General features: G+C 44.5%; 1 protein-coding gene across 1 annotated transcript in view; it reads right to left on the bottom strand.

Annotated features, from left to right (window-relative positions):
• The window catches only part of LOC138959196 (alpha-L-fucosidase-like), a 32,522-nt gene extending 5,827 nt beyond the window's left edge, over positions 1 to 26,695 (bottom strand). The window contains exons 1-8 of the mRNA XM_070330596.1: positions 26,010 to 26,695; positions 24,012 to 24,413; positions 21,368 to 21,474; positions 19,830 to 19,960; positions 17,956 to 18,089; positions 12,297 to 12,394; positions 10,982 to 11,114; positions 9,716 to 9,886 (exon numbers count right to left, since the gene is read on the bottom strand). Of these exons, the coding sequence (XP_070186697.1) occupies positions 9,716 to 9,886; positions 10,982 to 11,114; positions 12,297 to 12,394; positions 17,956 to 18,089; positions 19,830 to 19,960; positions 21,368 to 21,474; positions 24,012 to 24,413; positions 26,010 to 26,014 (1,181 nt within the window). The 5' untranslated portion in view covers positions 26,015 to 26,695. The remainder of the gene's footprint in view (positions 1 to 9,715; positions 9,887 to 10,981; positions 11,115 to 12,296; positions 12,395 to 17,955; positions 18,090 to 19,829; positions 19,961 to 21,367; positions 21,475 to 24,011; positions 24,414 to 26,009) is intronic.

Below are 26,695 nucleotides of genomic sequence, written 5' to 3'. Positions count from 1 at the left end.
GTTGGAGGGCTTGTAATGCTCACCCTTCTTGAAGACGGGGGCAACTGTGGCTATTTTCCAGTCAGAGGGGACTTGTCCGGAGTGTAGAGATGAGGAGAAGATGGAGGTTAGGATGGGGGCCACTTCCTTAGCGAGTTCTTTGAGAACGTGGGGTGTGAGTCTAAGAATAGGTCTAAATTAATCAGCTGACTGATTTCTGATGAAGCACGCGCAAAGACAGGGAGACAAAAGGAAGGCAAATACCGCTATAACACATCAAAAAGTGCCTCGTCCGTGACACAATTAAGTCAGCAACTGTATGTCTGGCAAATTAAATAAAAGCGACAAATAGTGCCTTTCGAAAAGCTTGAAGATAATCTCAAGTAAAATTTCTGTATAAAACGAAATGCAATCAGTACATGAATTTTTGTATCCAAAATGTCACGGACGAGGCCATTTAGGGGGGTGAGTTGCATTCTTTAATATTTTGGCTACAAAGAGTTTCAACAACTGCCGACTTATATCACAGTATACATCAATGTCAGTCTCATGTGATATGATGATTACTGAAATTACAACAAAAAAATTGGATTGTACTGAACCCGAATATAAAAAAAGTGACCAAAAACGTCACTTCATGCACAGTGAAATCCTCTTAAACAATATGACTGCTAAACAAGGGACATAACTCAGTGAGGAAAATAAAATATTGATTATGAACATATGAACATTCTACAACAAAGCCAGCGTACCGAAATAAAGAAATTTGTGTTTTAATTTCAAGCGTTGAGAGAGCTAATTTTTTGGACATGCCCATAACAATTTTTATAGCATGTGTTTTTGCATTACTGTTGTGTTACGGTGCTTTGTGGGGGCATAAGATAGACATGGCCACAGGCGAAAGTAATTCGGCTTGGAAGCACACACTATTCTGTAACTTTAAGGATATCTGCAGGATCCTCCCAGGATTGAGCCCTTACAAAAGGCCATGTTGTTGTGGTCTGGTTCAGTGGAGGAGGGTCCTGTGGCTGCACCATTACCGACCTGTATCCATTGCTAGTCTTTCTCACCCTGTGAGAGCCAGGGGTTGGCGTGCTAAACAGAGTGATTTGGTTGGTGTACACCACCAGATTACTTCTGCAGGTATGGTACGTAATGGGCAAAACAGAGCTGAGACGTCAGCCAGGGGCCTGCTGATTTGCTGGTACAGATGAGGGCAATTGGATACAGAGAAGCGGAGGGGGTGCATTTCTAAATTATGATTTTACAAAAGTGGATAATTACTGCCTGTGGTTATGTCTATCTCCCCACTCTGCGCCCGATTATGCCAAAAAGTAATAATCTGATAGAACAGCAATATGTTTTGTTTTTGAACCTCTGTATCTGTGTCAGAGGAATTGTGCTTTAGAGTAAGAGAACAGCTAAATGTTTGGGTGTACATGTATAGACATTTTACCCGGGTCAGGGTTTTTTGCTTAAAGAAGAATGTACAGCAGCAGGGCCGGACGAGGCGAAGAGGAGGGGGGGGGGGTTGCCAGTGGTGGCCCAGGGGGATGTCCCCCCTGGCGGCAGGGGCGGATCAGTTCATTTTATGACTGGTTTTTTTCAAAAGTATATTGTGAAGATATGGGTGTGAAGGCGCGAAGCGCCGAGCCGACGGCGCGAAGCGCCTAGCTTGCTAGGGGGGTCCGGGGGCATGCCCCCCCGGAAAATTTAAAAAAAAAGGATGCAAAATGGTGCAATCTGGTGCATTCTGAGGATGATCATTACCAGTTTCAGGCAGCAGATTTTGTCACTGATTAATACCCCAAAAATTGAAACTCAATGTAAAATAAAGAAATGCATACCTCATTCAATATTTTTATTTTTTGGCTGGGGGGGGGGGGGGGGGTCCGGAAACCCTAGAACCCACCCCCCCCCCCCCTCGTTGTGGGGGTCAGGGGGCGAAGCCCCCTGAAGCTGACGGGTAGGTCATATTCTGAGATAGGAAAATGGTCGCTCCTTGCATGAAACGGCATAAAATAAGCAATAATAAAAAAAAAATTAAATAAGTAAGGTACATGTTTAGGCTAGGGGGGGGGGGGTTGCGCAACCCCCATAACCCCCCCGGTAGTCCGGCCCTGAGCAGCAAGTTTGTTGCTAGTGGAATTTTGAACCCCAGTCAGGGGAGTTTGTTGATGTGTGGATACACATGGGTACATACCAGTTCAATAAATATTGGAACTGTTACTACCAGAGTTAAGTCTTAGATTGTGCGGTATGAGGATGGACGTTGTGTGTATATGTGTAAATATGTCATAAGTGGTGTCTCGACATAAGTCTGGGGACCTCTGTGTAAGGCAAAAGTTTTCATTCGGTAGAGACGCTTAACTTATTATCCCTGTTCCACGGAAGGCTTGTACACATTTTGAAAATAAGATTCAGGAAACAAATGCATGCAAATGCTTTAAACATAGACAACAACAGTAAGTGAGAGCAATGCCTAACTGGTCTCCTGGTACTTGAGAAAATAATAAGATGCACTTTGGAATGAACAAATGACTTTCATACTCCATATCTGTAAGCACAGAGTGGAAATCACCAGTCCAGGTCTCCAAAGTGTGATTCAATACGATCAAGTAGTCATTGATGCTATTAGAAAGAGTGAACTATGTGACAAAAGGGAACACCATCTCGGATTGACTGTGCAGGTGAGTAGTTTACCTCTAGACAGCAGAGTCTTTTTTGTGGTCTAAGACGCAAATGCAGGTCATTGCAGCAAATCGAAAATTTTTAATTAAATTTTCATTTGATTAATATACTTACCCGAGTCACATATTTAGCATTGACGCAGTCGAGATGCTAGGTAGACTGAAAAAACGCTATCCCGTCTATAGTATAAGGGAAGCAACCCAAGCAAAAAAGTAGCAAGCTTGCTACCCTGGGTTGCCTCCCGTAGCGTGCATCACGCCACAGCTCTCGTACCCAATACGAGACACCCTCATTCGACTTCTAGAATACAAAGAAACTAAAAGCGGGGAAGGTGGGAGGGAATTACCTATGTGACTCGGGTAAGTATATTAATCAAATGAAAATTTAATTAAAAATTTTCGATTAAATTACATATTCTTACTCCGAGTCACATATTTAGCAGATAACTCCAACAAGGTGGTGGGTAAGATCAAAAAGTTCAAACTCACTCTAAAGTTCTGGAGAGACAAAAGCCAGCTGCCGCCAAGGAAGGAATAGGCCGAGACCCATCCTGACAGAGGGCAGCAATGTCTGCAGAACCTGATAAGACAAAATCCTAGCGCCAGAAGCTGTGCGCAGGACATCATCCAAACCCCATAGGCCAAACAGGCCAAGGAGGAGGCCCAGGCCCTGGAAATGGGCTCGGGCCGAGCCGAGGAGAAAGATAGCATAAGCTATGACAAGGCGGAGGGCAAGAAAATCCCTTGCCAAGAAACTGGCCCACTGCCAAAAGTCAGGAAAGGATCCCGTGAGAAAGCAACCACTGACTCACTCTAAACCCTTGCCAGGAACTGGCCCACTGCCAAAGGACAGAAACGGACCGAGAACCACCCTGATTGACAGCCGAGATGTCTCTCAGGCAAGAAATGCGAAAGACGACCTCAGAGAGCCAGTAAGCTGTGCCCAGCACTTCTTCCAATCTTCTGAACCGTAAAACAGTCCGGAAAAGGACCCCAGTCTTGGATAAACCCGACCAAGTAGAGGGAAGGACAAGCTGCCCCCCCCCCCCCCTTAAATGGAAGGAAATGCTAATGGCCTGGAAAAGATCCGTGCGTAAGGTTGCCGGCTAAGCCCTGAAAAGGACCGACCCTCACGGAGACCATAAGGCAACCATGCCAAAGTAAGAAAACTTTGGGATGGAGTGAGGCCCAAAAGGCCGTTGAGAGAACAGTCAGCTCCGGAAGAGTGACCAAACTCCAAACCGGAAAGAGAGAGACGCCTGAGTATCAAGTACCAGGGTCCAACTCAATGAGCAAAACTCAAGGGAGACGGTCACCGGTCGTCCCCTGCCCATCCCTGCGAAAGCAGAGAGAGGGGTAAAAAAGGGGACGAAGCGACCTAAGGTAGTGCATAAGCACCGCAAATGCGGACCCGCAGAGCGAACCAGCCGTCAGCCTCCCGAGACCAGAGTTCTCAGTAATAGTCATAGTTGCAAGTGAAAAAGGGGTGACCAGGCCGGAAGCCCAACCCAGCAGAAATCGTCCCAACTCACATCATGCAAGCATGATGGAGAAGAGGAAGAGACGAAATCCGCAGTCACAGGAACCAATTGCCAAAGTCGCAACACGACAGGCAGGAGACTATAACACAGGCTAAGGCCGAGAGCCTTGCTGCCCGTAGGCCGGCCATTGCACCAAAGTACTCAAAGTACACAGGCACAGTAAGAAACCAAAAGTTTCGGCCGCCGAAAAAGATGCTGGCCTAGAGGCCAGCACCGAGAAAACTGGAACATTAGCTAGACCTCTGCCCAAAAAGGGGAGGAGTAGCCAAAAAACCTGAGAAAAAGTGACAAGCCAAGAATGACTTCTCAAACATGCAATGCCCAGATAATGCACCCTCAGGAAAATCTGAATGTTACTTCCGAGGCCAACTCAAGTGAACCTTAAGTTTGGACGAAACACCAGAACGCGTCTGATCGCTAGAGAAAGACAAAGTCAGACTCGGCGAAAGACAAACCTGGACCGAGTCCAGAAGCTCATGGCAAGAGAAAACGGGGAAGCCCAAAGGCAGAAACCCCCTTTTAAACGGAAATCGACCTCTCAGCACCCATACGCTGGGAAAGAGAAAGAATGTCGAAGCCCGAAGCCACAAGCACAAGGAAAGCAACAACCACCACCTCCAACGGATGAAATGGCTGTTGCTCCCGCCGAGGCTAACACCCCGAAGCCCTAAGGCCGGCTGTTGTTTCAAAAACCCAGCGTACCTATGACGGCTGTGAAAGAAACAATCTCACCTGAGCTGAGGACGTAGGCCGCTTAGGCTGAGTCCGCTTAGGTATAGCCTGCTTAGGAGCGGCCTGCTTTTGCTGCTTTCAAATTGAAGCTCAAAAGAAGGGAACCGCTGTTCTCTGTTGGTCTCAATCCCCTGCTTCTGGCATGAGAGGCCAGGCTGCCGGAGAGAGACCGTCCACCAAGGATGACGAACTGAGAATGTTCCTTGTCGACTCCTCAGAAAACCGGGAGTGGGCAAGAAACAAGTCCCTTCCGCACGAGACCGCATGGGAATAGTGCAGAGAGGACAGCCTCATCTGTGCCTCGTTCACCCTTGTAAGTGTGGAGAGGAGTGAGACACTTCCTCCGCGTCCTGCCCTTTACTAAGGGGAAAGGGCGCCAAGGAATCTGCCAGAGCGCAAGGAAGCGCCCGCAGGAGAGCCTCGGAAATGGAACTGAGTTCCGAAAGTTGTCAGCCCCCTTCCTCGGAGAATAGGAGATTCTGCCCATAGAACGGCAGAACCGAATCCTTCCTCAACGGCTTCGTAAGAAGCGAAAGAAGTTCCGGCGTGACCGGAAACGGTGCACGCGGACGGGGAAAGGCCAACAGGCGGCGACGAGACGACCTTGGCCAAGGCAACTTCCTCTGGTCCGCTAAGGGCACGAAGGAGGAAGCCTGCGCAGGAGCGGCAAGGTATTCCGATGCCAGCTCCGAAGCAGAACCCTGAGGAACCAGCAACGAAACCGACGCCGGAGGCCACCCCCTGTCGAAGAGGGGGGCTCGGCGAAAAGGCAAAAAGGCGAAAAGCTACTAAGGGCGATTCTTCAAACCAGAAGTAGCTGCTTCCTCTTTGCCAACCGAAGTCCTTCCTGTTGGCAATCGATTGTGCTCATTCCCTAACTGAGAGGAGGATGAGAGGGACCAAAAACCAAGGAAAGTGGGAGAGAGGAGCTAGCGGCCACCACCTGAGTGTGTGGATGCTGCTGTCCCAACAGAGGCAAGAAGCCTGTATGCCCATAGGGCAAGCCTTGTTCGAAATTCACCGGCGACCAAACGGAAGCAGCGGGAACTGAACCGGAAAATCCGGGAGGAGCCGGAAGTGCGGCAGCAACAGCAGCGCTATGCCAGAGCTGGTGCTGAGCCACCTACGAGCTGAAGCTCGGAACCCAAAGGTAGGCCGTAGGCCAGAACCGGAAGTGACAGTAACCTGTGCACTACCCGCTTGACCTACCCTCCTGCCAAGGCCGGAAGCGAAGCTGCCGGAAATGGCTGCCGTGCAAAGGGCAAAGCTCAAACCGGAAAGGGCCATGGGCTGCCCACACACCGATGAACTAACATTTCCGGCCGGAGCCGGAAGAGAAGCTGTCGCGGACGACTGCTTACGTATAGCGCAGCTTAAGCCGGATGGGATCATTATTTGTCCACGTTCCAACGAGGCACTACTTCCGTGAACCGGAAGTGCCGCTGTCGCGTACGACTGCCGACGTAAGGCAAGGCTCAAACCGGACGTGACAGTAGCCTGTGCACTAGCCAGTGACCCTACACTTCCGGTCGGAACCGGAAGAACAGCTGTCGCGGGCGACCGCTGTCATAGGACAAGGCTCGAACCAGACGTGACAGTAGTCTGTGCACTAGCAAGTGAACCTCTACTTCCGGCCGGAGCTGGAAGCGGCTGCCGCGAACGACTGCTGACGTAAATTCGGAAGCTGGCCAGAGCCGCCGAAGGCAGCTGCTCCTCGTACCCGGACCCGAAGTCCGAAACGCCACCTGAAGGGGACGGCTCATAGCCAAAAGAACCCGACAAATGACGCTGCGAGGGAAGGCCGTAAGCCGAACGCCCATCCTGCTGGCCATCGATGAAACTCTCACCCCTGACTAAGAGGAAGATGAGAGTCACCAACGACCGAAGGCAGCTGAAGAGAGGAGCTAGCGGCCACCACCGAAGTGGGTGGCTGCTGCTGTCCCAACAGAGGCAAAAAGCCTGTATGCCCAGGAGAACCACCGTATTCGAAATTCACCGGCGACACAACGGAAGCAGCGGGAACCGAACCGGAAAAGCCGGGAGGAGCAGGGAGTGCAGACGCAACAGCAGAACTATGCCATAGCTGGTGCTGAGGAGTCTGCAAGCCACAACCCGGAAGCCCTAGGCCAGAACCGGAAGTGACAGATGACTGTGCACGACCCGTTTGACCTACATTTCCTGCCCAGGCAGGAAGAGCAGCTGCCGGAAACGGCTGCTGTAGCAGGGCAAGGCTCGAACCGGAAGGGACCATGGGCTGTCCGCGAACCAGTGAACCAACACTTCCGGCCGGAGCCGGAAGCGAAGCTGCCGCGGACGGCTGCTTACGTAATTCGTAGCTCAAACCGGCAGGGACCATGGTCTGTCCGCTGTCCAGTGAACCACTACTTCCGGCCGGAGCCGGAAGGGAAGCTGCCGCGGACGGCTGCTTACGTAATTCGTAGCTCAAACCGGCAGGGACCATGGTCTGTCCGCTGTCCAGTGAACCACTACTTCCGGCCGGAGCCGGAAGGGAAGCTGCCGCGGACGGCTGCTTACGTAATTCGTAGCTCAAACCGGCAGGGACCATGGTCTGTCCGCTGTCCAGTGAACCACTACTTCCGGCCGGAGCCGGAAGTGCAGCTGCCGCGGACGGCTGCTGCGAGCACATACCTTGTGACGACCGTATCCCAAAAGGGACCTGCTCAGGTGCACTCCCGCAAGCGGTAGCCACCGAGCGCCGGCCGAGAAGAGAAACGCCTCCCTGTTCACCGCCTCCAGCACCAACGCCGAAGCCAGCAGGCTGGACAGGTGATCCGGAAACAACAGGAACACAGGAAGCCAACGACCGAGAGTCGCACACCCCCGGGAGGGAGGCAGAGCTGGAAACAAGGTCCGTCCACGCCATCTCAATTTCTGGAAGCAAAGAGGACAAAAGGCTAGCCACAGACGTGGTAGCGGTAATGCCCGCCGCCCGCGAGCCAGACGAAGTTTCCTCCGGCGCCGAAATGGGCACCGAAAAAACGAAGTTAGTCTTCGGGTCAGAAACGTGAACCGTGGGGTTCCTAGCCGAAGAAGTAGAAGCCGAGGGCTTAGGTTTGCCAGGGCCTTTGCCCTTACTCTCGGCCTTAGCTGCTCGCTTTTTTCTCACTATCAGACATGCTGTCACGCGAGAAAACAAACTACTGAAAATACACAAGTCTCTAGGACGTTAAAACTTCAGCAGAATAAACTAGCACAAAGTACAAGTTACAAGCAGGTAAAAGTGCTACTGGTCAACGCTAAAAGTCCGAGCACGGACCCAAACTAACCAGCAAAATACACCACGTGTAAGCGAAAAATGGCGACCAAAATGGCGGCCACAGCAACAAACTACCGAGCAAAATTCACAAGTCCGCGGACGAGAAAATTCTCAGCAGAATGGCAAAGCAAACAACAACAAAATGGAACAATCTCACCGCTAGAAACAGCTATGAGCAGACGGGGAGCCGAGGCTGGTGGGTGTCAAGCAGACAGCAAACAACAGCCTAGGAGCGAAATCAAGCACGACCTGTCTCTCTGGCTGAAAGATGTCGAATGAGGGTGTCTCGTATTGGGTACGAGAGCTGTGGCGTGATGCACGCTACGGGAGGCAACCCAGGGTAGCAAGCTTGCTACTTTTTTGCTTGGGTTGCTTCCCTTATACTATAGACGGGATAGCGTTTTTTCAGTCTACCTAGCATCTCGACTGCGTCAATGCTAAATATGTGACTCGGAGTAAGAATATGTAATTTAATTCACCTGTAGGGGTGTTTTTCCCCCCTGCATGAATCTGTAAGCTTGTTTGCTCTGGTCTATATTCACATTTACAATCAATCAATAATCTGACACCCTCTCTGCAACCCCATCCCACTTAATAATCTAATAAGTTGAATGGGCACGGTTTTTCTGTGTATCTCTGAATGCACAAGGCTTTTTCTGCTCAAAGCTCTGTGTATTGATATAAATCATGTGTCATTGAGGCAGATTTCAAAACGTAGCAACTGTTATTGTGAATGAAGCATAAACAACTTAACAGTTCGGTTCTCTCCCCTACTCATGCCCTAACCAACACAAAATACCTGTTAAGAAAACCCCTGTATTTCAACAACAGCTGGCACCATAAAATATTGAGAAAATGTTTAAATGATATTGCCCCTACAACCCCATCCATAGCACAGACTGAACAGGTACCATGGCACAGTACATGTATAACCTTTTCATGTACTGTGTTGCTGAGGGAAATATCTACACACCTGGACACACTTTCTTAAAAGATATCCTGCAGCCAGCTAGAAGTGAGCCACCATAAATATTTTTACAAATGTATATTTACTTGATTTTACAAGCTGCATGTCTCAGAAGTAATGTCCTCTTCCCACACGCTTTCGTCCTAGTCTCTCCTTGTGGTTTCCTGAATAATCTCCCCCCCCCCTCCCTCCCTTCCATTGTACCCCCACCCCTGTTTTCTATTTTCTCTCTCTGTAGATTCCTCTGTTTTGATTTAGTTCCCCACCCCCCACAATTTATTCTTCTAGTTTATTACTGTCATGTCCACCATCATGTGTGTAATTAAGTATTGTTTCGTAAAAAAAGCATGTGCTTGAGTACGTGTCCTAGTCATATTTTCAATGTTTCATGTCATGTATTTTGAGTAAAATTTTGTTTAAACCAAGTAAGCCACTCATTTGCAAGGCACATGAAACTGGGTTACAGCCCAAAAACACTACTTCAGGAGAGCTGGTGACGGGCTTCAGTAATAACATGCCGACTGCTTACCAAACACCAGGTGTGACAGTATCATTGGCTCGGATCCAGGGAGTTGTGGCATAGATAGCCTCTCCATTCACACCCAGCCACTGGCCCATCTGACGTAGACGCTCTTCAAAGATGGCTGCAATGCGGCCTTCCTTGGTGGGCCCGACGTTCAGGAGGAGATTTCCACCACAGCTGCAGAGTTAATATTATATCACAACTGTAAGTCTTTAAAAGAAAATTAGGCACAACAAATAATGCATGATTGTTTGGGTTAATTTAGACAAACTGATTGCCCTCATACATAAACTTTAAACGAACCGTCATTTTAACTGGATACTGTAGGAAGAACTACATACCAAACACAGATATCTATATATTCAAGATCCTCAAAGGTAAAGAAATCGGGTACACGCTGTTAAAAAAAGAGATAAGCAAAGATTCAAGCAGGTGGGACGACAATTATAAACAAACACTCTATACAATCCAGAAGATTTTCCTTTCTGGCGTTTATGTTCAGATAAAATGAGTGTAACATAACTTCATTATTGCACAAATGTGTCAAATTTCAACAAAGGGAAGAAAGGGCTCATAATACAAGATACTGGCGAGGGAGAATAGATGAATTCCGGAAATAATTCTGACGTGTTTGTATGGGTTTTGAAAGAGTGAATACCCTTGATTTTACTGAGACAAACAATCCACGGGCCAGTCATGAGGGGTGTGTCTGAAACATGTGGACAAAGAGCACATGTCTCTTCTGCGTTCGTGGGGAAACTCCCACGTACACTCGTGTTTTTGCACGAGTGGATTTTTACGTGTATGACCGTTTTTACGCCGCTTACCGAGGAAGCATGCTGGGTATTTTTGTGTTTCTATAACCCACCGAACTCTGACATGGATTACAGGATCTTTTTCGTGCGCACTTGGTCTTGTACTTGCGTGTGCACACGAAGGGGGATAAGCCGCTAGCAGGTCTGCACATAAGTTGACCTGGGAGATCGGACATATCTCCACACTTAACCCACCAGGCGGCCGCGGCCGGGATTCGAACTCACGACCTTCCGATTAAGAGGCCGACATCTTACCACCCCGCAACAGCGCCCGTCATGTCATGTCGAGCACATGTCAATTGTTTGTCTCACTAAAATCAAGGGTATTCACTCTTTCACAACCCAGACAACGGTTATTCCGAACTTTGTCAACTATGAGGAACAAATCTCTCAGCACTTGAGATATTAATGGTAAGTTAAATAGAACTTGTAATTTTCATCATCGAAAATGACCAACCTGACAACTTCAGCCAGCAGCTGTGTAAGTTCATCCATGGTGTTAATGTCGCTTGCCTTCACTTGGTCGCGGTAGCTCCATCCGTACTTGTCCATTATGGTAGCGTCTTCAAACTTGTGCTTCTGGACAGTCCCTAACACACAAACAACACCAAGAATGAAACCATAGAAATTAAGAAAGGGAACAATGAAATACTATTGTTTTCATTGTAGACTGGTATCCCATAACATTCACACAGTGATATACATACATCCTCTGACAGGTACAGTGGTCGCCGCTTAATAAAGCCACTTCTGGACCGACAAAAAATGGCTTTAATAAGCGGCGGATTTATTAACCGGCGGTCCAGGATTACGTCATTTTCGAAAAAAAAAATCTTCTCTTTCGTCATTTACACTTGTTTGAATCTAAACAAAACTTCACGAAGGATGTTGAACTTTTGTTTTAATTATGTACATGTACGTGTACTTTGATCACTTCGGTACATCAATAATTTCACTGTCACCGTCACGAATCATTACTCGGCAGAGAAGAACGATTTTATGAGTGTTTGTTTGTTGGTCGTCTTCCACATCAGAACAAGATAATGTGAGTTTTAGTCACAAACTACGTGATTTCTCTGAGAAAACTGGCTTTAATAAGCGGCGGGTTGGTTTTATTAACCGGCTTTTTCTAATACATAAGATATAGTGATAAATCCGGACCGTCTGAAATCGGCTTTTATAAGCGGCTGGCTCTATTAACCGCGGTTTTATTAAGCGGCGTCCACTGTATCCCATTAAACAGACATTTCTGGTACTTAGCCAAAAAAATTCCCAAAAGTATTGGAGATAAAATCGACAACTGGTCACAAGTCAGACCGTTTAGTATTTCATTTGAGCAGTTTTTTGCAGACAAATATGATACAATCACAGTGATCAAGGCTTGATTTGACTTTTTTTTTTTTGAAAGTGCAAGAATTCGTACTTTTACAGAAATACTGGATGTAATACAGTGGATCCCCACCCCCTTTAACCCAATTTAAGACTTCCCCATTTTTGAGACTTGAATATTTCCATTTTCCATTCATAACCTCTGTATATTCACCTCCGTTTTTAAGACGACCCTCCTTTTTTTAAGACCTCATCAGTATTTTCAGATTTGTGGAGGTCTTCCATTGTAATAGCTAGCACTATCACACACACCCTCTCTCTCCCTCACATTCACTCACTCACACATGCTCGCACACAGTTCGTTGATTTTTCTTTACAAAAACAAACACTTTATTGAAGCAAAAGTTTGTTTTTTTAAATGAAAGAAAAAAAGAAGCTCTGACCTGGGTTGTATTTGTCATTACAAGTAAAGAATCCACCATGTTTGCAGTTTGTATCACTGCCCCATCGGTCGTTCGTCACCACAGTGTCCTTCACAGGACTGCACACACAACACCAACATGTCACATAATTATCGTCCTTGTCCGATTAAAACCTCGTAACTCAATGTTTTGCGAAAGCTACTTTTTTACATCAAAATAATCTACGATTTTTTCTCTATTTTTGGGTTATTGTGGTAAAAGCCTAAGATTGCTGGAAGTCAGTTAAAAATGGGTAAACAAATACCTCGTATATCATTTTGGCAAAACCGCGAACCAAAATTACACGTAACTTGAGTTACAAGCTTTTTTTCGCTCGCGTGTTTTTCAGTTTTGGCACTAAACTACTGGACCGATCTTTATGAAATTTGACATGAGAGTTCCTGGGAATGATATCCCCGGATATGTTTTTCCTTTTTTCGATAAATACCTTTGATGACGTCATATCCGGCTTTTTGTAAAAGTTGAGGCGGCACTGTCACACCCTCATTTTTCAATCAAATTGATTGAAATTGTGGCAAAGCAATCTTCGACAAAGGCCGGACTTTGGTATTGCATTTCAGCTTGGTGGCTTAAAAACTAATGAGTGAGTTTGGTCATTAAAAATCGGAAACTTGTAATAAAAATTATTTTTTTATTAAACGATCCAAAAACAATTTCATCTTATTCTTCGTCATTTTCTGATTCCAAAAACATATAAATATGTTATATTTGGATTAAAAACAAGCTCTGAAAACTAAAAATATAAAAATTATGATAAAAATTAAATTTCCGAAATCGATTTAAAAACAATTTCGTCTTATTCCTTGTCGGTTCCTGATTCCAAAAACATATAGATATGATATGTTTGGATTAAAAACACGCTCAGAAAGTTAAAACGAAGAGAGGTACAGAAAAGCGTGCTATGCAGCACAGCGAAACCACTACAGCGCTGAACAGGCTCGTCAGTTTCACTCCGTTTTGCACAAGCGGCGGACTACGGTCATTGTGAAAAAATGCAGTGCGTTCAGTTTCATTCTGTGAGTTCGACTGAGCTTGACTAAATGTTGTATTTTCGCCTTACGCGACTTGTTATAATTTTATTTGTCAGCTCTTTTATGGCAATGACAAGATCCTGTCTTTTTGATCTTTTGTTAGTTCTTAATGCTTCAATGGCTGCTTTGGAGTCAATATAGCTATCTTTTGAGGAGGAGTGTTCTTGAGGTTGAGATGAACAAGCGACATGCAGATGGCAAGGAGCTCAGCTGAGAAGATCGAGTTTCTGTTGCACAGTTTAAATTTCCCAGTCAGGTCATCGCTGGGGACTACAAAAGCTGCGCCAGCCTTCTTGTCATCCAAAACTGACCCGTCTGTGTAAACATGAACATGGCCTTTGTATACAGTATCAATGTGCTCAAGGGCTTGTATCCTGAGTAATAACTGATCATCCTTTGTAGCTGTATAATATTCGGTGTCAAAATTCATTTCTTTCATTGTCCATGAGGGATCACGAGATATGGGGTTTTGGGCCACATCATTTGGGTCGACACTGATTTCGTTAAAGAGTGAAGCATTGAATTGAGCCAGTGAGGTGAAAGTAGTGCCAAAGTGGGCCTTTTTGTTTTGGACATGGTTGTAATGCGGTTGTAGCTCCTCTTTTGTTGAGTTTTGCACTGTGTTGGCTCGAACATTGTAATCCGCGCAGCACTTACGTCGTCACATGTCAAGAGGGAGGAATCCTGATTGGTGGTATACAATGGCCTGCTTTGAATGCCTTGGGTGTCCGAGGGCAAGCCGAAGGGCACGACATTCCGCTGACTGTAGCTTATCAAGCCATTTTCGAGCCGACGAGAAGTAGGTCTCCTGTCCATATGATAGTCTTGATCTTATAAGAGCTCTGGTGATGTTTGTTAGAATAACTGGGCACTTTGCCCATGGTTGGGCAGCCAGTATTTTAAGAAGGTTGATGGTCTTATTTGCTTTGCTTAAAAGATACTTTAAATGAGCAGTCCATAGTCCATTTGAGGTGAAAACTACGCCCAGATATTTCATCTGCTGACTGGGTGAGACAACAGATTTATCTAGTGAGAACTGTATCTTTTCTCGATCTTCCAGTTTTCGGTTTGTAAAGACAACGAATACAGTTTTCTCGGCAGAGAGAGTGAAGCCATTCTCCCGCATATAGTTCGCAATGTTATCTATAGCTGTTTGCCACTCTTTAGAGAATTTGTGTTCTGTTTTATAGGTTTTGTTTTGATACTCTTTGCATAGAGCAATATCATCCGCATAAAGCGTCAGTTCGGCTCCATGTGTTTTAACTGTCGATATGTCATGCAGCATAATGCTAAAAAGCACTGGTGCTATTACTGAGCCCTGTGGCACTCCCATGTCAACTTTGCGAGTGGATGATTTGGCACCTTTATAATCAGTTTGAAAGGATCTGTTCAGTAGAAAGCTTTTTATGTATTGAAACATATTGCCACTGATGCCTAATTGCTTCAATTTGAACAACAATCGTTGGTGCCATACTGTGTCGTAGGCTTTTTTGATGTCAAAAAAGACAGCAAAGAGAGACTTCTTGCGTGAGAGAGCTTTCTTAATTTTGGAGGACAGTTTAACAATGTGATCCGAGACACCCCTGCCTCGACGGAAACCGGCTTGACACAGAGGTATTACCTTTTTTCTTTCCATTTCATCTTCTAGTCTGGATTTTAGTATTCTTTCATAGATTTTGCTCAGATGGGAGGTCAGAGATATAGGGCGCCAGTTGGAAGGGTCAGCTCTTGGTTTTCCAGGCTTTAAAATGGGGATCACAACAGCCTCTTTCCAAGCTGTGGGAATCAGGCCAGACTTCCAGCATGTTGAATAAAAATCCAGTAAAAGATTTAATCCTTGGTTTGGTAAATGTTGTATGACCTGATAGTTTATTGGATCAGAACCACAGGCGGATCGGACTTTTGTCACCGATGCTATAGCCGTTTTCAGTTCTTGAATGGATAAGGGAGCATTTATTTTTGAGGAAGGGTTGAGTTCTGGGTCGTTTAAGTCATGTTTACCCTCCCACTTCTTACGGAAGAGTTCCTGCTCACATAACAGTTTATCTGTTTGGCTTGCTGCTGCAAAAATATCTGCAAACAGTTCTGCTTTTTCAGGGAGGCTTTCATATTTTTTTTCCTGCGTGCATAAGGCCAAAAAAAAAATAGGTCTGTTTACGGTAACCCGACCGACCCTAGTTTTTTCGCGCGACCCTAGACTTTTTTTTGGCATTTGGGAAAAAGAAAAAAAAATCTTGTTTTTTTTGGCAAAATAACGTAAAAATATGGTTTTTTGGAAGAAAAAAAAATCCCGACCTACCGACCCTATTTTTTTGGCCTATGTTACCGTAAACAGACCTTTTTTTTTTTGGCCTAAGAGGACGTTCAACCTGCTTGTGTCTGCATTTGAATTTTCTTATTTGGTCCAAATTTTTCCAGCATCCCTGTAATCGCTCACTTTGCTGGACATGTTTTCAAAATATTCTTTTTTTGCTTTGTCTATAATTTTGTCACATTGTTTTTCAATTAATTTCATATTGTTGTGGTTTTGTGCAGACCTGAAGCGATCATACTTCTCTTTTGCAGTTCTTTTTAACCTGATGGCTGTTCTGCATTCTTCTGTTCACCATGGGCTCTGATCAGTTCTACTGGGTCCGATAAAAGGTTTTGTTTTGGGGATTGACAATTCCATTGCATTCAGCAGGTTTGATCTTAGCTGTTTATATTTGTTGTCGATACTTTCTTGGGACTCTGGATTGCCATCCAAGAGGGTATGTGCATCTGCAGACTTAGTGACAGCGTCCTTGAAAGCTGCCCAGTCTGCCTTTTTATAATTGTATTTTAAGACTTTTGGACCTGGCTCTGTGTGTGGTGATTTCCCAATAATGGATATCATGATTGGTAAGTGGTCGCTTTTTAATTTATCTGACGCAATTAACGCACCAGTCCGTTGTTAATCCGAGAGTGGGAATAACCAAGGTTATGTCAATGGCGGAGGGGTGTTGGTTTGAAATATCGGGTATTCTGGTTGCTGATCCGTCATTTAGTAAGTACACATTTGATTGCGTTATATAGGTGGCAAGGCTCTTTCCCACGGCACATGTCTGATCGGGGAACTTGGCATCCCACAGGGGGTTTCGGCCATTAACATCTCCTCCGATCACCCAGGTGCGTCTTCCGTCGAGCTCTGGGAGCCAGCTGAAGATCCTCTCTAAAAACACATCTCTCCCGGCAATACTTCAACCCCTAGCCTGTTCAGTATCTGCCACAGTGAGGAGAGGGGTCACTTGCCATCGTAGCGCGCTGTGGGCCGGCTGGGGGCGGGTTGCTATTTCATGTGCACTATGAGTGCGACTACACGTGCCTTGGCGTGTGTGTGCGAGTGTGCGAGGGCTGTATTTTGTATATTGATTATTTGATACATGTATAAATGTGTCTCCAGGAATATGTTTTGTTTTAATCTTGTGTCGATACTATTTAGTTCTGCCTCGTTATTAGCCATTGGGTATAACTGTTTTATCATCACTGCTTTGTTGTTGTTCTTTGGCCATTTACGTTGAATGACTTGTTATACATCGACATTGATAGTTTTATTCTTCTTCTTCTTCGTCGTTCGCTAGATAGTTTTATCATAAGAACCTTTTCTAATTCCTATTAACTCGATGTTCTTTAACTATATTTATACATAAATGCATATTGTAAAGCAGTATGCATTGTTAGAGGATTTTTTTAGTAGCAGTGTTTAAATGTCGAAGCTGCTTTTCCCAGTTTTACCAAAGAGACCGACTGTATGTTGTGTTATTGTATTTGTCAGACTTGATTGTACCAAGTCCCTACACATGTTGTAATGCGCTTAGAGCCAAATATTTTTGTTTTTTGTAAGGGATAGGCGCAATATAAATACACTTTATTATTATTATTATTATTAATGTTTCTGTTATACATGTTTAATAGGAAGATAGATGGGCCATCATTCAGCAGAAGTTCAACTAGGTTTGAATGTATTTTTGTGTCAGCCGGAACAGGGGTTGGGTGAACATTGTACTTCAGATTGTCTCTGAACTAGGTTACTGTGTACTTGATAGTTTGTGCTCCGCTCGTATCATCAACCTGATAATCTGTGACGGGTGGGTAAAAGAAACCAGATATGAAGGGGAGTTTTCCCGCATGACAGAGTGGGGACTGTATCAATAACACATTGAACATGTTGTTTTGAGAGACAAAAGCCGCCAGACCCCATCACAAACAGAACTCTACAATCCACAGGTGTTGCCTTGCGAGCTATAAATAGCTCGCAACTTCTAAGGCGAACAACTCTGCAGAGTCTGCTGTGAAGGGCGACGGTAGTCTCCCTGTCGCACATGAATAATTGGTAAGTCGAGAGAAATGGTTTGCAGCTCAAAAGGGAACCTCTACACACACACACACACACACACACACACACACACACACACACAAGTAGATACACACATATTTTCAGCTCACAAAAAGAACAACAACAAACAAACAAAAAACGGATGCACACATACATGCATTTCCAAGGCTTTGTTTCAGCTCTAGAAAGCATTTAATTCATGCACAAAGACCAACGCAACCAAGATACCACAGACCTGTCATTGTAAAGCCAAGAAAGGAAGTTGGTGGAATTCCAATACTTAGAATCCGCCTCCCAGTCTCCATCTGACCAGACGACCTCTGGTTTGTAGCGATTCACCAGCTCGTAAAGCTCTGGCATGGTCTTGCTCTGTTGCAAAACATGGACATTTCAGTGAGAAACAAAATGCATATGGCTTATACATGTATGTGTACACAATGAGCAAACAAAAGACTAGGAATGTCAATTCCAGATTCATCACCCTGCATTTCATACACTGATCATCATCGGTTAAGGACCAATTTAGAGCTGACTCAATAGATGACATAACTCTGTCAGGGATTTTATGGCTTTTGGAAGAGTTGCATTTCTTGAAGGTACGTGAGGCAAGCTATCGACACGTAGCTCTGGTCGGACATACTGCCCCGTGTGGCATGGCGGTATGCCCGCAACCAGCAAGGTGCTGAAAACTCTCCGCGAAGGCTGAATGGAAGGGTCAGGTGCCGAATTGTGACTCTTGACTGGTCAGACATGGTGCCTGCACCCAGCAAGGAACTGATCAAGAACTCAAGGGGCAGGCTGAACCAAAGGGACAAGTGCCGAATTCTAAACGAGAATGGCAGAAGTGTCTACCATCCTAACATCTGGAGGATTGTCACTGCCTCCTCCCGGATTGCGTCCACCGCAACCAAAGGCAAAATGAACTCTTTAAATTAAACTTCGGAGATAAAATTGCTAAAATTGTTTTAAACTAAAACGCCCCTAGAATATGGATTGGCGGAACATCTATTGCATAGCTGTAAGTGGCGGGAGATAAGCATGGTAAAGGGGGACACTGCATTCTGTTGTATTTTGGTGAATTTGTACCTGACTTAGGCAGGGTCCACGGTGTGAGCCCAAGCGAACCACAGGATGTGGCTAGCGTAACCACGGGGGGGGGGGGGGGGGGGGGGGGGTGTCTACCCCGTGGCCGGTTCTGGATCCTGCTCCATCCAGAAGATCTGAAGCCTGGGGCTGGTAGCCAAGCCCCGCAAACTGCAGCATGGGTGCCGTAAAGTAAGCACATGGTAATGGTTTCACACCCCGACCATGCTGACTCAGGGGTAAATGAAGGTTTGCAGCCGAGCTGAGACCCGTTGTTGCCAGCTAACCTGGGGCCAGCTTTTGGAGGGGTTGAATTTCATGGTAAAGCAGTTACCCCCTAACCATGCTTATCTTCTGCCAATCCGTGCGATCATGCCAAACGTTTACCTATGTTATCTTCTTATCAGTCTAGTAAATATGAACTTGACTGATCATAAGTCTTGTGTTTTTTATTGATTATCCCCCTTAGCATGATGGGGAATATTTGTGTTACATGGTTGTTGGTCTTGTCATAATTAGTCACTTGGCGTTGGACTTGGATTCAAAACATATATTGGTCAAAATGTCCTGGCCGCCACAAAATTGTTGTGTGGAAAGACATCCGCCATTCCGGTGTGCTTGGGGTGAGAACAATGCATCAGATTCAGATCAAAGAAACAATGCATACATGACCAAAGGCGGAGGCCTGGGAACAGCATTGATCGAAGTTAATTATTTACTGTAGCGCCATTGGCGTGTCTACACTGCTAATTACCACTGAGCTGTATAGTTAGGTTGCCTCAACTTCAAGTAATACAACTCTTCCATAGGTCATGAAAAACCTGACAAGAGTTATTTCCGAACATTGTCTATTATGCAAACGCAAGTGACAAAGACTTTTAATCCTGCAGTTACAGACAGACTATCTGAATAAGGAGAAGTGTTAAAACAGACATTCTCATTGTCACGTGCTTAAACATAAAGCTTCAAAGTAACTGGAATAGAAAAACATTATTGGAAACACATATATTCAAAAGAAACACCAACCCTGACAAAATCCTGAGTTGTAAAACTATTTTTTTTGTCTGCCAGGTAAAGCGGATTGAAGAACTCGAACAAAGAGTGGTAGAGGCCAAACTTCAGGTTTGTCTTGGCACGTATAGCAGATGCAAGGTCGCCTGGGAATGAGAAACAGTGGAATGCGTTTAATGTGGACTGCGTCACAGTACGTGGCATAGACATAAGAGTTTACTTTGCACAGTACACCTGTGAACTTCTGTGAATTATAACTTTCTTCACCAGAACTATAATATAAATAAAATAGAGTTTATAATCACAGTGTGTAAAATCAAATGCATACAAAATAACTTTATAATTAATGTAACAATTAACATTCAATGGGGCGGGGATGTAGCTCAGTCGGTAGCGCGCTGGATTTGTATCCAGTTGGCCGCTGTCAGCGTGAGTTCGGCGAGATATTTATTTTTCAGAGTCAACTTTGTGTGCAGACTCTCCTTGGTGTCCGAACACCCCCGTGTGTACACGCAAGCACAAGACCAAGTGCGCACGAAAAAGATCCTGTAATCCATGTCAGAGTTCGGTGGGTTATAGAAACACGAAAATACCCAGCATGCTTCCTCCGAAAACGGCGTATGGCTGCCTAAATGGCGGGGTAAAAAACGGTCATACACGTAAAATTCCACTCGTGCAAAAAACACGAGTGTACGTGGGAGTTTCAGCCCACGAAATAAGAAGAAGAAGAAGAAGAAGAACATTCAATGTTTGGCACCTACAGGGCGCTTCAAAAAAAGTACCCGATTTTCTTTTAATACAACAGACAAGTCAGTAACTTTATTGAAATCATTTTTGCGTGATATTGTAGTCAGTTCATAGAAGTTGTGTCCCCAGTTCACAGCTTTCAATTGAGATCGTCTGTTTCTTCACACCACGTGATCAATGTAGCCACCCCGTTTTCCAATGACAGACTGCATCCGCATTGCCATATTGTTCATTACATTGGGGAATATTTCCTGTGGGATGTTCTGGATTTCTCTGAGAAAGTGGTGGGGCTCCATCCTGATGGAACCACTGTGTTGTCATTCGGATTTCATTGTCCCTTCTCTTATAGTTTTTCCATTTCGATTTCTCGATACTGATGTTTCAATGTCTTTTGGGGAACTTTTTTTTAGACACCCTATACATAGGTGCCAGCTATTAATCACATCCCACACTAAAAGTAAATGTGTACATGATGTATACAATTCATAAGTTGTACTAACACATAATATGCTTAAACATTTGTGGGCCACTTCATAAGGTAGTGTAAGTGTTCTTGATGGCTGTGATAACAGAGAAATATAAAATGTTAGTCTTGGCATGAAAACAGTTTCTCAACGGTTAACATGCACTACTTCGCAAATTATACCAATTTAATTATACTAACAACCACCATTAAGTCACTGAGTACTATCATTCTCCAAAGACGAACAATTTGAGGTTAAACATTTAGATTGAAACTCCAGCAGGTGGTCTGCAGCGCTGCACAAAGCAAAGCAATCTATGATGGCAGAAGACCTGCAGCTCACCCACGAGATCCCTGTTGGGCCCCACATCCATAGAGTTCCAGTTCCATGAATACTTGGATGGCCACATGCAGAATCCTTCATGGTGCTTAGATGTCAGCACCACATACCTGGCAAATCAAATCAAACAAAAAAATAACCAGTTAGTTGTCTGAACCAAGTCTTGGTCTACTTACAATCATGAATGACATTGAGACAGAATGACACACAAGAAGAGTCAGTCTCAGTTTCAGATACACGCATGCAACAACATTCATGCAAAGAACAATGTGAAAAATATAACAATCAGGGGAGAGGGGCTAACCAGTTATGGAAGAGATAGCATAGCCTTTCAGCTGATAACCAGTCATACAAGAGATTTAGATTTATTAACTAATATTACCCAATATTGACGGACTGTGTGATGATATCTTCTGCTATGGTCTGTTGAGACAGTGATATCAAAATCGAGACCGGAGGTCGAGATTTTGATATCACTGTCGAAACAGACCAATAGCAGAAGATATCATCACACAGTCAGTCAATGTTAGATATATTGCTAATTCTCTGGACATTTTGTATTAACTGTAAAGAAATTACAAAAGTATTTGTCTCAGTTTTGGCTGTTCCATATCCCTCCCTCTGATTATTATTTCTTTTTGTTCACTCTTTTCTTGTACTTTTCAGTATTTCAAAATGTCTTTTCTTTCAAAAAGTCTTTAGTCACTTGCTCAACTAAATTCTGGGATCATTACATTTTCATATATATTTGTTTGTTTTTAAATTTAGGTGTTTTTGTTTTTGAAGTGGGGAAGCAATAAAGAGGTCGTCGATATCAAAACTGATATCGACGGAAATGTCGTCGATATCACTTTTGCACTGAGCTCAGTTTTGCCCAATTGACCAATGGAAATCCACGTAACATATGAAATAGCAATATCTATCTATCTATATATATATACGACTTGTGTCTGTCTGTCTGTCTGTCTGTCTGTGTGTGTGTGTGTGTGTGTGTGTGTGTTCGCGATGCACGGCCAAAGTTCTCGATGGATCTGCTTCAAATTTGGTGGGCATATTCAGGTAGACCCCGGACACAACCTGGTCGATGAGAATTTTCAACACGTGCTCTCAGCGCGCAGCGCTGAACCGATTTTGGTTTTTCTGTTCATCTTCCCAGATCCATTCCCAGTAACTCTTCCTTATCTTCTCCAGTGTTTTGCGTTTATCTCCCTTCCTTCGTGTGGCGTCAATCCATATTCCCGTTACTACGTTACTATTTTTAGAATGTCACTGCACTGTCCAGAACGCTTTCCTTGCACCCGTAAGTTGTCCTCACTCTAAAAGTGCAAAGGTCGAATCAATTTATAGCCACGCGAAAAATACACTGTCATCTATCTCTATATAATTATAGATATCGATATACATATATATATACGGCTTCTGTGTGTGTGTGTGTGTGTGTGTGTGTGTGTGTGTGTGTGTGTGTGTGTGTGTGTGTGTGTGTGGGCAACACCTGTGGATTGTAGAGTTCTGTTTGTGATGGGGTCTGGCGGCTTTTGTCTGTCTGTATGTTCTGGCCTTTGAGAAGCCATAACAGTTAATATAGGGCTTAGAAATAAGCTCTAAAATTCTCAATCCCGTTTGAGAGGACTTCGCCTTCAAAGGTAATTGTGGTGAACCGCCACGCTGTCTGTCTCTGTCTCGCGATTCACCCCGGCGAAGCCGGGTATTCCTCTAGTATAGATATATATATACATTTATACATGTATATATATTCTCTCTCTCTCTCCCCTTCTTTAAAAAAGAAAGTTATAGAGAACCGGGCATATATCACTATCAGAGCGTTTGCTTTGCCAGTCACATGAAAAAGAGGTCAATTGTTACATTTACTGCCTGGGAGACTAGTGAATGTCAATTAGCATTGTTGGATGAACCAGTATGCAAGATCTTGCATGCTATGAGGGGAATAATTCAGCTAAGTTTCCCCACTGGTTTGTTTTATTTAAATTTAAAATGCGCTGCATATCCTGTTTGTGAAGTAGCCTCCATCAGAACAGGCCCAAAAGTCAAGTCGGTCTTTCAGGATATCGAAGGAGGTAGTCTGAGATCTAAAGTAGTTTAGGTAATTGCAAACAAGCATTAAAGCACCGTGACAAATCACATCGCTTTCAAGTAAGCGGACCAATATTATATTTCAAATAAAGTTGTTGTTTGTTTGAGAGAGAGAGTATATATCAATAGAAGTCTTCATAAAAACGAGTAAGTTTCATATAAATAACACATTTTCCTCTAACAAGTCTCAAACACTACTGGGTCACAGGATAACCACATGACATTCCTTTTCGTCATACAGTCAGTCAGGTGTCGACACCTGTCGTAATCACATGCAAGTGTTAAAAATGCTGACATGGAACTTCAAGTGATAAAAACAAGTGCTATTGCCGGCCGTCAGGCCTTGCCAAGGAGTGTAACTGGGCTGTTTGTGAGAATAGTCATTAATAAGTTCACTTTTCATCATCCAAGTCCCAAAACGTATTCAATTGACTCTGGTCTGATTGCCATGAATCAGTTCTGAGAGAAACACACAGCGATAGATGAACAGTTTTGTGGATTTTTTTTTAAATAAAGGGGAACATTTAAGTATCAAAAGGTTTTAAATAAACTATACCTGGCTCCCGATGCGTTAAAGATGTCCGCCCACAGGTAGGGGTCGAAGAACTCCGCTTTGAAGAGCGGGCCGAAGTCAGCGTAGGTCCAGTCCGGCGGGTAGTTGTCCTGCATGTATTGCACGATGTCCATCTCCGGATTCGGCCCCTTCCACAGGTACCAGAGCCAGGCCTTGACGGCCGGCACGGAGAATAGACCCCAGTGGAGGAAGATGCCGAACTTGGCTTCCTGATACCATTGCGGGATGGGACGCTGGTCAAGCGATTCCCACGTCGGTTCGTAGTGCGGACTAGTTGGAGCCGGCCACTGCTGCACCACTTGCCAGTGTGCTTGCACACAGGTGCAAAGTATTATCGTCAAAACAGCAATGTACGTCTTCATTCTGTCTTGTGTAGGCTGTGTACTGAGGAGGTAAATGGCTGCGTTTTGTTTTGTAATCCCCTCTGTGTCACATGTGACATGTTACACGATCAACTTTTCGCACATGCGCAAGCGTCGTCCATAGACACTTTTCAAGGCAAGTAAGTCAAAATCCAATAAAAGCAGTAGAGAACTTAGACAGCTTGCACCCACTGATCTAATCAGTGCTTGCACCCTTGTGCTGCGACTTGTTTCAGTACTGATACAAAGTCACAAGTGTAGAAGATTGTGAATCTAGTCCCGAGTGAAACACAATGACAAACGCCGGTGTAACACGAGAAAATTACTCCCACGAGATTTTTACTCCGGAGTAAACATTTCGTACGAAAAAGTTACTCCCTTTACGAAAAAAGCACTCCCCCATTGCACGAGAAAATTACTCCCCAAGACAGGTGAGTTCCGAGTAAACATTTCGTACAAAAATGTTACTCCCCTGACGAATAAATAACGAATAAATTACTTCACCCCAACACGAGCAATTTAACCTCCCATGCCAGGTGTACGAAATTTTTACTCCCTTGTCCCCTTGTTAGTCTTGGTGGTGGAAGGGGTGGAAGGAGGGTAGCGCGACATTCGTGTGCGCGAGATCACTTATTGGCATTATCCCTTCGCCCGCATCCCATTTTTGCGTACGAGATATTTACTGGAAGTAAAAAAATGGGGAGTAAAAATTTCGTGGAGGGAGTAATTTTTTCGTGCCTTGGGGAGTTCTTTTCTCGTACGAAAAGTGTACTCGGAGTAAGAATTTCGTACGAAATATTTACTCCGGAGTAAATTTTTCGTGGAGTAAAAATTTCGTGTTACACCTGCTCGCGCGCGCTCTCCCTCTCTCTCCGTCTATCTCTCTCTCTCTCACTCCCTATCTCTCTCTCTCACTCTCTCGATCTCTCTCTCTCACACATCCTGGGCACACAATGGCGGCACACACTGCACAAGTACCCATGCAAAAACCCACGCACACACTGACACACTGACACACAAACACACTGAGACAGGGCCCCGAACATGGACCCTTTGCTAATAACTGGCTTGTTTTTTTGCGAAGACTTCGGAAGTTTTATGATCACACCAAACATATATATATGTGTCGATAAAACTTTATACCATAAAGAGACCCCAGTGACAACAAAACCACGAGCAAACCGTCCACGCAGTGTTTTTCGAAATATTCTTGTATGTTGGTGTTTTGAGGTGTGAGTTCAGTTTTGACCCTTTTCTTTTTCGGTCATTCGCGTTTCGTCAGTGCTTTAGGGAGAGCGACTTATGTTCAAAAATGCGATACGTTCAGAGTCCGTTGCTCAATTGAGAACCTGTTATCAACGACAGGAGACTGCATAATTGCAACCAGGATACGGTATGTAATATTTCTGTATTCCCCCCTCTGCTTCTTTGCCTCTGTAAACTTGTAGGGGTAGTTATTTTTCGATAATGACCCAGCAACCAAACAAATAACGACCCAGCAACAGCCTGAATCCTCGATAGTGGTTGTTCTGTTTCGGTACTACTTTTTACGACTGAAAAGTTCCGAACGCTCTAATGTACGAAGTATACATCTCTGGAGCAAACAATACAAACATACCGCATTTAAATGAACAACTACAGGCCTGAACACATGAATCTCCATATAAAATCCATGAGTTCGGTTGTTTTCTGAATCTCATCTGCCGTGCCGTCAAGCCGTTCATCACAAGCAATTTCCCAAGGCAAGTAACTCATACTTTGTCTAGCGACAAGAGTAGTTCCCCTTCTTTTCACTCAGTTCCTTCGACAACAGACTGCAATCCGACGGTCAGTTTTCAACAATATTTCATTTAATAAACAGATCACACGCAACCAAATGCACACATCTCATCAATTTAAACAACATAAAGGGGTTTCATACACTATTTTCCCCAGAAAACTGAACTTCATACAGTTTTTAACGTTGGAACACGGGTGCAAAAGTTCGTCTGCTAGTCCCATTTGACGAAAAAACATTATCCTAAGCGATACTAAAACATATACAGAACACACAATATCTGCCTTTGCCGCCACGGCAGAATAACAGCATATCTGTGTACTTGATTTTAGCCCAAAATAGGAAAACTGACAAGAAGTGTTAACAGAATGGAATGATTTGCACGGAACTATACAACCGCGCATTAATCGATCGCCTGCGCAGGTTGACTGGTTGAGAGAATAGGATTCGATCAAACTTTCGCAAAAAAACTCCTCTTTTCTTTGAATAACTGAAGAAAGGAGGAATAAAGAGGTTACACACCTCGT

The sequence above is a fragment of the Littorina saxatilis genome, linkage group LG2 (genome assembly GCF_037325665.1).
Source record: "Littorina saxatilis isolate snail1 linkage group LG2, US_GU_Lsax_2.0, whole genome shotgun sequence".
Taxonomy (NCBI): Eukaryota; Metazoa; Mollusca; class Gastropoda; order Littorinimorpha; family Littorinidae; genus Littorina; species Littorina saxatilis.
This window is presented reverse-complemented; position numbering and strand designations above follow the sequence as displayed.